This window comes from Egretta garzetta, unplaced genomic scaffold (genome assembly GCF_000687185.1).
Source record: "Egretta garzetta isolate BGI_Z169 unplaced genomic scaffold, ASM68718v1 scaffold108, whole genome shotgun sequence".
NCBI lineage: Eukaryota > Metazoa > Chordata > Aves > Pelecaniformes > Ardeidae > Egretta > Egretta garzetta.
Window position 1 is genome coordinate 7,711,461 of NW_009260614.1, and position 12,621 is coordinate 7,724,081.

At 55.0% G+C, this 12,621-nt stretch overlaps 1 protein-coding gene across 1 annotated transcript in view; it reads left to right on the forward strand.

Annotated features, from left to right (window-relative positions):
• Positions 1-9,129, forward strand: part of LOC104131829 (apoptosis-inducing factor 3) — a 10,285-nt gene extending 1,156 nt beyond the window's left edge. The window contains 20 exon segments of the mRNA XM_009645036.2: positions 1,330-1,406; positions 1,461-1,539; positions 2,348-2,410; positions 2,574-2,683; positions 2,769-2,878; positions 3,353-3,397; positions 3,483-3,564; positions 3,699-3,811; positions 4,236-4,322; positions 4,820-4,911; positions 5,129-5,259; positions 5,754-5,869; positions 6,325-6,396; positions 6,740-6,803; positions 7,270-7,346; positions 7,422-7,539; positions 7,693-7,791; positions 8,284-8,359; positions 8,827-8,931; positions 9,058-9,129. Coding sequence (XP_009643331.2) covers positions 1,330-1,406; positions 1,461-1,539; positions 2,348-2,410; positions 2,574-2,683; positions 2,769-2,878; positions 3,353-3,397; positions 3,483-3,564; positions 3,699-3,811; positions 4,236-4,322; positions 4,820-4,911; positions 5,129-5,259; positions 5,754-5,869; positions 6,325-6,396; positions 6,740-6,803; positions 7,270-7,346; positions 7,422-7,539; positions 7,693-7,791; positions 8,284-8,359; positions 8,827-8,931; positions 9,058-9,100 — 1,759 coding nt within the window. The 3' untranslated portion in view covers positions 9,101-9,129.
• The last annotated feature ends 3,492 nt before the right edge of the window (positions 9,130-12,621 follow it).

Here is a 12,621-nt window from a genome sequence, read left to right on the forward strand (position 1 = left end):
CCCCCACCCCCCCCCCCCCGTCCCGGCCCCCAGCAGCCGCATCAGCTGCTCAGCCCTGCAGCGTGAATGCCACCGCACAGGGCCGAGCTCCACCTGGCTCATCCCAAAGACTCCCACAGCTGCACACCTTTGGACCTGCCGCTTCGCTGGTGCGTGGCACCTTTCATCCGTAAGCAAACAATGTTTTTTCAGCCATTTCTGCTGAGTCAGAGAATGCCTCCACGAGGGCTGCTGCTTCTCCACGTGGGAACGCGCTGCTGGGAAATAATAATTGCAGGGAGTTTAAACAGGGACGTTTGGCAGCCAAATTGCTTCACATTCAGGCTCCTGGCCAGGAAGGCAGAGCCCAAAAGCAGCTTGTTGGCACTGTGAGAAAATACCTCGCACCTGCGCCCATCATGGGCGTGCATCGCCCGTGGGCTACGACCACTCCTTACATGGCAGCAACCTGGCACCCAGCGCTGAAAGAAGGTGTGCTCAATAGCTTGGCGGGTCTGGCGAAGCGAGCTGCTTCGCAAATCAGCCAGCTTGCACTTACCGAGCATCCCTCCGTGTGCCCTCTTCTCCAGGCCATGCCCACCGAAGGATTTTTATTCCCCGCCCCGCTGGATTTGGGAACGTGCTGCATGGCAGAAAGTTGCTCCTTGCGAGGCTCCAGTTCTGCAAGGGAGATGATGGAAACTCACTGCTAGTAACTTTTCCCCCCCTAAATTCTGAGGCATATTATAAGGTTGTGAAACATATTGACTGTGAAATAGAGATAAGAACTGGAGTAGACATAAACACCGTAGGCGTTACTCCTGGTTTTTTGCAACTCCCACTCTGTTGCAAAAATAGTACAGCAAGCAGCACGCTGCTCCGTGCCATCCTTCACGGACCAAGTGACAACGGGATCACATGCCTGGACATCGGCGGACTGAACCAGAAGCAGAGCTGGCAGCTAAGGCACGTGCAGAGGTGCCAAACACTTCACGTTCCTTAAAATCAATGGAGAGAGAGGCTCTGTCTTACAAAAAGACCAAATTCAATAATTTTAAATGTTATAGAAAGATATAAAAAGTAGTGATATCATGCCAGCGTGCTGCAAAAATGCACTGCACTGAGCTAGAGCACTTTCCACCAAGAGAAGGAGCAATGGGAAGCCACAGCGGGGCATCAGTGCATCCACTCAAGTTTCTGTTCACATTGCACGCAACGCACCTGGTCTTTAGACCACACCTGCGCCATAATTCCTACATGCCCTCAATTCTTTTGCAATTCTAAACCCAAGAAAAATACACTTAATTAGGCTCAGACCAGTTGCAGAAATCAGATAAGACTCGCTGGCAGACGGCTGCTTCCAGGAGATCCATCTCCTGACGGACAGGAACGTTGTGCAACTCGGGGAGAGCATCACCCAGCCGTGGGCTGGTGGCAAGGAGAACACTTGCGATAAGACGTGAGGGTGTCACTCTCGGCAGAGGAGAAGCTCGCGGATGGTGGTGGAGGTGGCTTTCTGACTCGGGGGACGGGCGCCAGAGCCCCCCACGGTGGGACCGGGTGAGTACCCACCAATGCTTCTCCTACAGGACCCAGGAGCGGGGCAGCGGCGCGGTGGGGATTTGCAGGAGCAAGTCACCACCTTGCACCAAAACCTTCCTCAAATGACCCTCCTCTGCTCCATTTCTTGCTTTCTTTCCTCCAAAACAGAGAGGGAGATTTCTAATCAGCCTCTCCGCTGATTGCTCAGGCAGGGACAATGCTAAGGACCAAGGATTTTGGCTCCTTTCTAGCCCAGGAGGCATTCTGAGCAGGAATTGCTGCTTTCATGGCAATTACTGCAAATAACATCTCTGCACAAATGTTGAAGAGGTTGGGGAGAGGCTGAAGCAGTTCCTCAGACCCCGATTTGGGGGAGCTGTGGGCTACGGTGGCAGTGCCTCCCCATAAATTATTGCATTGATTTACAACACATTGTGTTGATTTTATGACACGTTAATCACGTCTGCTTGCTCTCCCTGCGCTGCAATTGAGTTTAATGGGACAAGGGTATGAACACAAAAAAGTGGGTTAAGCTGGAGGAAGAAAGGGCAGAGGAATGGGCTTTGGGTTTGGAGACAAAGTTAAAAAATGAGGAGGAATGTGTGTTTTCTGCCGCTTGTGGGTTTTTTCCTGCGGTACCAGGAGCTTGGGACCCCTTGAGCATGCGGTGCTGACCCGCTCCCAGCTGGGGCGGTGGTGGCCCTATGTTTTGGGGTGGGATTTTGCACAGGGGCGCGCAGGGAGGACCATTTGCTGAGGGGTGAAAGACAGCGCCTACAGGCAACAGCATCCATGGCAGCCAACCCTTCCCTCTGCTCACCCGCAGCATGGATGGTGACAGCACCGTAACCGCCGAGGTCTGCAAGGAGGCTGATGTTGGGGATGGAGAGTGAGTACCCAGCAGGGGCGAGGCCGAGGCCTGGCCTGTGGGCAGCAGGGGTGGCATTGCCATGGCAACAGCCGCCATGTTGTTGGTTGAGGGAGCAGCACGTTGGCTGCAAGACGCCAACCCTTGGCTCCCCGGGGCACTCACCTCTCTGCCTGTCCCACAGGCTGCGGGAGGTGATGGTGGCCAGCTACCCGGTGCTGCTGGTGAGGAACAAGAAGGAGTTCAGTGCCCTGGGCAGCAGGTGCCCCCACTATGGTGCCCCACTCAGTAAAGGTAACGCTGGCACTGGGCAGGGGGAGCAGCCATGTCAGGGAGGTGAGCTCTCACCGCTTGGTTGTGGGGGGCTTTTCTATTGCAGGAGTCTTGAAAGGGGAGAGGCTGCGTTGCCCCTGGCATGGTGCCTGCTTTAACATCAAAACTGGAGACATTGAGGAGTACCCTTCTCTGGACTGCCTGCCCTGCTTCAAGGTGACTTCTTGTCTCCTCCTCCTCCCAGCTTGGGCCATGTCCTCCATACCACTTGCGCTCATTCACTCCCACAAGCTCCGTGTTCCCGACACCAGCTGAAAAAGGATCCCGCCCTGGCCATGGCTCCGTGGTCCAGGTCACACTGAGCTAACACATGGGACGATTTCTTAGGATCACGTAACTCCCTGTCCTAAAGCTTCTTTCAATCAAAAGGGGATGCTATACATCCTGGTACACGTGACAGCCAGCACAGCTCTTTTGGAAAGAAAAAAAGGATTTACATTTCTTCCTGAGTGCCCCTGGAATGAGGAGAAAAGGTCATGAGCTCCTCAGCATCATTTGATATCCAAGATCCCTACAAGTAACTCCCGGTGTATCAGAGACAGATGGCCCGCTGGACCAGACACTCCCAGAAAGTTCTACCACAACCTCATGAATGCAGCACTTAAATGTGCTCTCCTTTCACCCCTGCAGGTAACAGTGGAAGATGGAAAGGTGTTTGTTACAGCAAAAAAGAAGGTACTGACCTTACCTGCGGTCACTAAGCCCAAGCAGCACCCTGGGCTGGGCATGATTTCAGCATTTCTCACTTACTTTCTTCTAGGATCTTGAAAGCAGCCTGAGGGTGAAGGAAACATGCAAGCGATGCCTTCTTAACCGGGACACGGTGCTGCTTCTCGGGGGAGGTCAGTGAAGTGGTCTGTACTATGTCCTCTCCACAGACGCTGTGAGCTGCCACTCTCTTCTCCAGGGACGACTTGCCTTTTTCCTCCTACTCCATGGTGACATGTAAGAGGGCTGAGATGAGCATCTCTTGTAGGTGTGGCTGCCCTGGCGTGTGCAGAGACACTTCGCCAAGAGGGCTTTACTGGCAGGATCATCATGGCCACCAAAGAGACACACGTGCCATATGACAAGTCCAAACTGAGCAAGGTTCGTATGTGAGAAGGGCCGGGCTGTGCCTGGGTACCCCACATGAAATAGGGATGTGGCCCACACTCAGGACCAGGCTGAGCAATCGAGTGAGCTGTTCTGGCAAGGCAGCAGGAGTGCTGAGGCACCCACAAGGAAAAGGCATATAATTTCCAGTTAACATCTCACTTCTTCCTCCCGGAAAGTCTTTGACCAGAGTCCACCATAAGCTAATGGTTTTATCCCTTTCACTGAGTTTTTCCCACTAGAGTTTGAGTTGATGGGTTTTTCTGCGGGGGAACAAGATGATGATGGGTCAGTGTGGGGAGCTGTGATTTACTAATGCAAAATGTACTTCTTATGCAAACTTACTTCCCAGTAAACACTGCAAGAGTATTGCTGGCTGCAAGAATTGCTTTATTTAATATTTCTCTTTTGTTTCCAGAAAATGTACTTGAAAGCTGAGGACATGTACCTGAGGAAACCTGAATTCCTTGATGCTCGCGGCATAGAGCTCTGGACAGAGAAAGAGGTACAAGAGCAGCTGAGCTCAGTTGTCAAAGCGTGGTCCTGTCCCTGCCATGGGGAGAGGATGCCCACACCTGCAGGCATAGTGCTATATTTATAGAAATCAGGGCTCTGCCTAAGTACACGCGTTATCTTCTGGGACAACACTCCAAGGCCAGTGCTAGGGACAGTGTGCATGCCTTGGGGATAACACTGATCTCTGCTACCCATGGACAGATGTGCCTGTCACATGCAGAGAGGGTGGCCCTTGAAACTAGCCTTCTGCATGCCCCTTAGAGGAACCGAGACTCGGTGCTGTCCTACTTAGTGCTCCTAAAGCCTAGGACCTGTAGGAAGTGAGAGAGAGGACTCCAGCATTCCTCATCTCACCTGTGTGTCCAGAAATAGGGCACACAGTCACAGGCAAACAGAAGGGGTTGATACGGCAGGACACCAGTGGACGCAGCAGGACACCAGTGGACCGGAGGTACCTGTCTGATCTTTGCCTCCTTTCTCCTGCAGGCGGTGTCAGTGGATTTCCAGAGACAGAAGGTCTGCTTCATGGATGGGTCCTCTCAGAAGTACAACCAGCTGCTCATTGCAACAGGCAGCCAGTGAGTGCAGAAAACATTTGCCACACACAAAATTTTAGACAGGACAAGAGGACATGGAGGTCTTCTAGAGGCGTGCAAGAGGGAGGTGGTAGGAGATGAGATAAAAGGACAGGATGGGATGACACAGCCAAGAGATTGCATGGGTTTGTGCTCCCCCGCCCATTCTTTCTGTTTAATTTCTAATCATGAGACATATCTGGATTTCTCTCTCTTTCAGCTCCAGGTCCCTCAAAATCCCAGGCGCAGACCTGCAGAACGTGTGCGTCCTCCAAACCCCAGAAGACTCTAGCAAGATCTTAGAGCTGGCAACTGGGAAGAATCTGGTGATCATAGGAGCTTCATTCATAGGTATCAGGCTGGAGTGGGTATCAAGTCATCAGTGATAGCCTCAAAGCCCACTTCTGCTGCATGTGCAGATTAACTAGAGGCCCAGGGGAAGGGATATTCATTCACTGCCTGGCTGGGTTCCTCCCCGGAGCCCTATAGCTGGTGGGGGTATGCATTACCAGAGGGAAATGTGCCTTATGAAAAGGTCACTGTCCTTCAGAGGAGCTGGACTCCCCAGAAGCATTGGGAAAATGAGGGGGTAAGGTACAGAAAGGGAGCTATTTTGTACAAAACCAGGAGCTGTTCTTTGTGTTCCCTAATATCTAGGTCCATAGTGCATGAAAAAGAAGGGGGGGAGCTAAATGCCTCAGCCCAGAAATGCATAGAAGAGCAGTTCAGCACTGGCACTACATCAGATTTGTTGCCCTCACCTGGAAGGGGAAAAGGTTTCCAAGGAGGAGGGTGCAGGTTTGTGCTTGCAGCAGGCTTACCTTGAGCATGCCTTTCCCTTGCAGGAATGGAGATAGCTGCCTTCCTCTCAGAGAAGGCTGGTGCCATTTCAGTGGTGGAAAAAAGGGAGTTCCCTTTCCAGAATGCGCTGGGTCCTCAGGTTGGAGGCGTCGCCATGAAGGTTAGGAAAACCTGCTGCTAATTTCTAGGATTAAAGGCACATGCTATCCAAGCAGCCCCTGTGATCCACCACAGCCCAGGGAATCCAGCCCCTGCGCTGAGTCATCACCCTGCGTGCCCAGCCACCTTGCTCACATGCAGCTCTCCGAAGGAGCTCTGCACACACGGCTGCTCCCAGCCTCCCTCACACACACGTCACGTTCCCCAGCTCAGCTTCATCCCCAAGCCCTGCTTCATCCCAGACCCACCTCACGCACCAGTCCTCAGCAGGACAGCAGAGCAAAACCAGGCTTCCAGGCAGCCTGCACCAGCCAGGGACACAAATGAAACCTCTCTGCAGCCTGGAGCAGCGGATAAGCTGCCTGCCTGGGTTTTGGCTGGGTACGGCTGTTTTTACAGCAGTACAGCCTGGAATTTCCTAGGGAATTCTCAAACCAGCTTCCTCTTCCTTGTCAGATGCTGCAAAATAAAGGGGTGAAGTTTTACATGAAAACAGAACTGTGTGAGCTGAAAGGAAAGGATGGAAAGGTCAGTTGTGCCATTGTGATCCCTGAACTGCTAATTTTAGGGGGAAAAAACCCAAACTGAGGTATAACCCCATGCCTACATCGAGGCTTTCCTCTCCCATGTCTATACCCTCACATTTCTTTTCATTGAGCACAACTCTGTGCTCAAAGGGCACCAGTATGTGTTTGTATCTCAGGGACAACAGCATGATTTTCTCTTATGTTCCTGGCAACACACATTAGTTGGACAAGGTGATCTGAACCTGGGGAAGAAAAAAGATGGCAAAGAACGAGGCAGCAGGGAGGCTGCAGGAATTAGGACACAGTTTTTAACCCTTTGTTAATGACTCTTGCTTTCTTCCTAGGTCACAGAGGCTGTTCTTGCCAGTGGAGAGGAACTACCTGCAGATGTGGTAGTGGTGGGAATAGGTAAGAGACCCCAGTTGGCAGAGAGAGGTGGCTTTGGGAATGGGGAGAACAGCCAGCCAGCCCAGAGCATCCCAGTGCATTCCCAGGACACCATTTCCTACAGTCTCCCTCCCGCTCTGTTATCATCCAGCCCTACCTCTTGGCTCCAAACACCTGGAGAAAGTCAGCAGCCCCTGAGCAACAGCAGGAGGAAAGGAGCTACTTACACTCTCAGTATGACTTTGGCACGCTTGCTGAGCTCCGTAGGTCACCACTGCTTTATCAGAGCATGCCTTGTTCTGGGCCCTGGTTTTATTGCCCTGGATTAGCCCAGCACCAGCCCAAGCACCGGTCACTGCTGCGAGCTGCTCTGCTCCAGGCAGGCTGAACAGGCACCACGGGCACGTGCTGGCTGGAGGGCCGAGGCCGAGTTTCCTCCTGCCTTTGCAGAGCTTTGCTGCATTTGTCCTTGCTCCTCTCTCTGCAGGGGTGTTCCCTAACTCAGGGTTTCTGAAGGGCACCTCCATCACCAGAGATGACAAGGGTGCCATCCTGGTGGATCTGGTAAGTGCCAGCTGAGTATCCCTGGTCCACACCCAGCCCTCTTATCATCGCACTAATTGCTTTTTGTCCCATTAGCGCATGCAAACCAACATCCCAAATGTCTTTGCTGCGGGGGATGTGGTCTCCTTTCCTGTAGCGCTGCTCAATGGGGACCGGTCCAGCATCCATCACCAACAAGTGGCCGAGGCCCATGGTGAGACAGCTCAGCCGCCTCACTTCCCAGCTCCCCTCAGAGATGGGCCTTGGGGGAATGGGGCAGAAGGGACAGCAGGATCAGGAGAGGCAGGGGGCACTTCTTTGAGGACCTACAAAGAACAAAAATATTTCCTCTACTGGATCATCACAGGTCACATTGCTGCCTTGAACATGCTGAAGAAAGAGAAAGACTTACACACTGTCCCCTTCTTCTGGACCACGATGCTTGGGAAAAGCATCCGCTATGCAGGTAGGAGGGGGCAGAGAGATGGGAACCACCAAGCCACTTCCCAGCCCACCTGCTCATCCACCCACTGGGTCTGGGGCTTGTGAACACACAGTGGTTGTAGAGCTTACCTGAAGCAGCTCACATTTTGGACTGGCTGCCGTGGTGGGTTTATGATGAACCCTGTTTCTGAGCTCCAGGCCTGCAGGTTGTCCAGAGCTCTTGTTCTTTGCTGGTCTCCAGTGGCTTAGAGGTCACAAAGGAGGAAGAACTTCCTTCTCCAGGCCATGGAGAGGCTCAGGGTCATGACGCAGTCTTGCACCCCTGGGTCAGTTCTGCTTGTCCAGAGCCTTCATGCCTGCTCCCCAGCCCTGTCCTAGCCCCAGGCCAGACCTCTGCCCTCTGGGGGGGGGGTGTCACTGTCCTCTGCCCCTACCTGCGATGGCAGCAAGGTGGGATGGGTGGCAGCTGCTGTACCAGGGCTCCCTGAGCAGGCTGCGACGCTCTGCCTTGCAGGCTGCGGGAAGGGATACACGGACACTGTTGTGAAGGGCAGCCTGGAGCAACAGAAGTTCCTGATCTTTTACATCAGGTGAGTGAATCCATAGCCAGCCTGTGGCCTGACACGGCAGCACACCGGGAGCAGGGCACAGTCCTCTCCCTTGCAGCCTGCAGAGTGCCCGCAGAGGCTCCACATCACTTCCCACAGCTGCACACTGCAGGCAGCTGCTGGCCGTTGAACCGGCAGTGAGATGGTTTCAGAGGAAACCAAAGCAGGGAAGGGAAGGAGAAGAGGATGAGCTTCGATGAAGACACCAGCTGGGCAGGGAGCCCGGGACACATCTCCTCTCCCTCTGCCCCACTGCTCCCAGGCTCAGTGCCCAGCTCCCAGCAGCACCAGGCGATCTGCCACAAAGTCCCCGTGCACCCTGCAGTACCAGCCACCCTGCCCTGACCCCTCCAAAATACAGCTGGCCTCCTGCCAGGGTGCCACGGGGATGCTGCCGTGCGGAGTTATGTACACTGAAGAGATCCGCATTCTTCCGCTTTCCCTTTCAGGGATGGCTTCGTGACTGCAGCTGCCAGCCTGAACGATGACCCCATGGTGTCCCTGATTGCAGAAGTTTTATACTCAGGGAAACAAATCTCTAAAGAAGAAGCAGAGTAAGTGACACCCTGACCAAGCCAGTGGGTGGCTCTGCGCTGCATTCCCTACGCCAGCAGAGCCCACCAAGAGACACAAAGTCGAGATGATTTACCACAAATCCCCAACATACCTCTCATTTGCAGGGCCTGCGACATCTGCAATGTACCCTCGCTGGCAGAAACCTAAGCTCGGTACATGCCCCACCGTGAGGGGCCGAGTCAATCGAGTGTTAACAGCTTCATATCCTCCTGTCCTGGCACAAGAGAAATAAAACCACAAGCAAAGCTGAACCCATTTTGTGTTTGCAGACAGCCCTTGGCTGCTCGCTTGCCGGCTGGGGCAAAGCAAAGCAGCACTTTCCCCTCTCTTCTAGACAGGGATCAGCTGGGTTAGAGGAAGATGCCCACGTCCTGGGGCTCAGCTGAGGGTCTGAGCAGGCAGAAGCAGCCACGCGTTCACAGATCCGCCAACCCCTCCTGCTCCTCTCGCTGGCTGTTGGCAGGGAGCTTTCATTCAGCACACCGGTCACGCTGACCTTCTGCTTTGCAAAAGCACATTTTCCCAGCAAGGGGAGCTGTGGCTGAGGCAAGCTGCTCTCCCAGTTGGGAACTAGACAGTCTGTGTGCAGGAACTCACAAAATACCCTACCCCTAAGGAGAGAGGGCTGCCCTCCGACCTCTGAGCCAGCAGCACCTGCTGGCATCGCTACCGTCGTCTTCAATATTGCATTAGCAGCCCCAGCGAGCGCTTCCCACCCCCTGACAGCAGCCAACCTCCAGCAGAAAAATGCCAGCCCCGGTCGGCGTCCCCTCTCCTGCCGCGTCCCTGCGTGCTGGATGCTTCGAGGAGGTGGCCAAATGCCATAGGGGATACAGCCTCGGTGCTAGAGGAAAGAGTTCCTAGATTTTTGCAAGGCAACAACAAGCAAGGCTGTGCTTTCTACAGGAAACACTGCACTTACTCACCGGTCACATGGGGCTTTGCATGAGGAAGGGTAAGCCCCGAGAGCTGGGCAAGTTCCCGCAGGGACACTTTGTCAGCCCCAAACTCCTCTGCTTTACATTAAATGCAGGCTAGCCAGAGCCTGAGCCCATTTGCTCAGCAGGTGAGATACTGCAATGCTGCTTTTGTGTTAAAAACACAAACTTGCACTCTGGCACCTTCTCACATATTAAAAGTTGACCTTACAGGTGTTTTTTTACATTTCCTGACCTCAAGGGCTTGGTGCTGCTGCTCAGAGGAACTCTCTGCCCTGAAATAGCAACATCTTACCCAGGAAAGAGCTGGTTTTCAGCAGAGCAGGTCACCCCTTTGCGATGACGGGAGGAAGCAGCAAATCTTAAGTGTTACCCATATGCTGAAGCATGCAAGAGCAGAGACACTGGTGGCTGGAGCACGCAGCTTCCTCCACATCAAGCACCAACAGCACTGCGCTGCATGGGAGGGGGAGCACGGCCTGGGACCTGCTCCTCATTGCCCTGGTGCATCCTATACTCACAGCCCCCTCTGCCTCCCAGGACTTTTTGCCCCCTCCGTGCGCTCCAGGACTTGTTGAACACTCAGCAGGCACCAGCTCTTTCGTATGGACTTGCAGCAGGGCAGCTGCAGTGGAAGAGCCCAGCTCTGCCCCAAGCAGAGCTCATCCGTGGTCCTTTTGGCTCAGAGAGTGATCCAAGGGGGTTCACCAGCCCCACTCTCTCCAGATGATGACGACCCCAAAGAAACTTGGCTTCTTGTAACCATCAGCAAGCACACACCAAGTAGAGCAGGTTTATATAAAAAGTAAGGACCCCAGGACAACAGATCTGCTCCACTTCTACCACTTAATGGAGACCAGGCCACTTTCTACACATCACTGGGTGTGCAAAATTTGGTAACAGCCCTGCCTTGGGTGGCTGGAGTCTGGACAGACAGATTTAGCTGAGATTGTGCAGACTCATTTCTGCCCAGGGCCATGGCCTCCCTGCCTGCCCTCAGAGCTGGGATGAGTCGTGATCTTTCTGGAAGGTCCGGAGCAGGATACTCCTCTGCTTCCCAGCCACCAAGGCAGCCTGGGAGGCAGTGGTCCCAGTAGCCCCATGGGAGAGGCACCTCCAGGGGCGCAGAAGCTGCCAGGAGCCCTTGCTGGGCCCACACATAGACATTTCACCCCACACCAAGCCGTAGGAGAGCTATACAGCTCCCTTCTCACCCTGTGCAAGGCAAGGAGGCCTCCAGCCCTGGAGAGCATCTTCCAAGTCCCCTTCAGGGGGGGACACCACCAAGGAGGAGCCCAGCAAGGTTCACCTGGCCCCCTCTCAGTGCTACTGGCTCCAAATACCTGGAATCCTGGTGCTGCTCCAGGGCCAGGCACAGACAGGGCTGCCCGGCCTTGTGGGATGTCGGTTCCTGGAACAGGCGTCTGGGGCCATGGGTGACTCGTCCCTGAGTCACCTGCTCCCGGCGGCCCAGCCCCACCAGGGCAGCGTCAGTGCAGAGCCAGCCCTCTCCTCTGGCTCCATCCCACTGCCTGGCACATCATGGGACTAATCCTGCTCCTGAGCTCAGCAGCAGTTCAGTCCTGCAAGCTACACCCAGCCTTGGGTCACCTCTTTCGCTTGGGACAAACCAAAGGGACCTGAACAACCAACCCTCCACCTGCAGACCCCAATGTGGCATCAGCCGGGCACTGAGCTCCCCCCAACCCCTCTCCCAGCACACCGTGGGGTCCGCAGCCCCACCATCCTCCCACCAGGCAGGTCCAGGCACCCCACATGCAACAAAACTTCCTAAAACCAAACTGTTGAGCAAAACAAAATGTTTAATGCCTCTTCTGGTCTTCTCTAGTCATCTCAGCTGAGTGCCACCCCACCGGCGGGGGGGGGGGGCCCCACTTGACAACCCCGCTGGCAGGGCTGCCTGGCAATCCCCCAGCCACGGCTCTGTCTGGAGGCTGTGAGGAGACTTCTGCATCTTGGTCGGGCTCATCCTCAGCCCTCAAATCCACAGGGTACTGCAGACTGACTCATCCCGGTCGCTCGGGGCACAGGTCCGGCTGACATCTGAGGTCCCGATGATGAGAAGAGAGTGGCTACATTCAACAGTTCTTCAACTGGCAGCTTTAGCTACTAGAGAAGGACATAAAGCTTGCCACTGAAGAACTGGTGCTGGTTAGCCAGGAGCGGGGCCTGGGGCAGCACCTGGGAAGGGAGCACATACATCAGAGCCGGGATCGAACCGCACCAAGCCGTCACCCACAGCAGCCACCCCAGGCGGCAGAGCTGCTCCTCTCCCCCAGCCCAGCACCAAGTCCTGATCCGCCCCCCTTGGCCTTCCCCCCCGGGCTGAGATCCCACAGGATCACCCCCCTGTCACAGGGGCCGCCCCGACCTCCGCTCTGGCAGGGTCCCACCTGGCCAGGGGCCAGCCGCCGCCTGCCGGGGAAGACACTTTGTCAGGCGGCTGCTGCCAAGGCACCGCCAGGGGAATTTCGGGGAGCGCAGCCTTTTTCTGTGTCATTTTGTCGGAGAACGAGGATGCCAGCCCCAGGGCTTGGTGCGAGACCCCACCGCTTCCCCTTCCACTCAGGGAAAATCCCCTTTTCTGCACCGCCCGGTCCTTCAGCCGTGGGGATTGAGTTCTGGGAACCCCCCCCGGCGCCTGCCCCAGCTGGGGGGGGACAGACAGCCCTGGTGTGGGGACAGACAGCCCTGGGAACCCTCCCAACC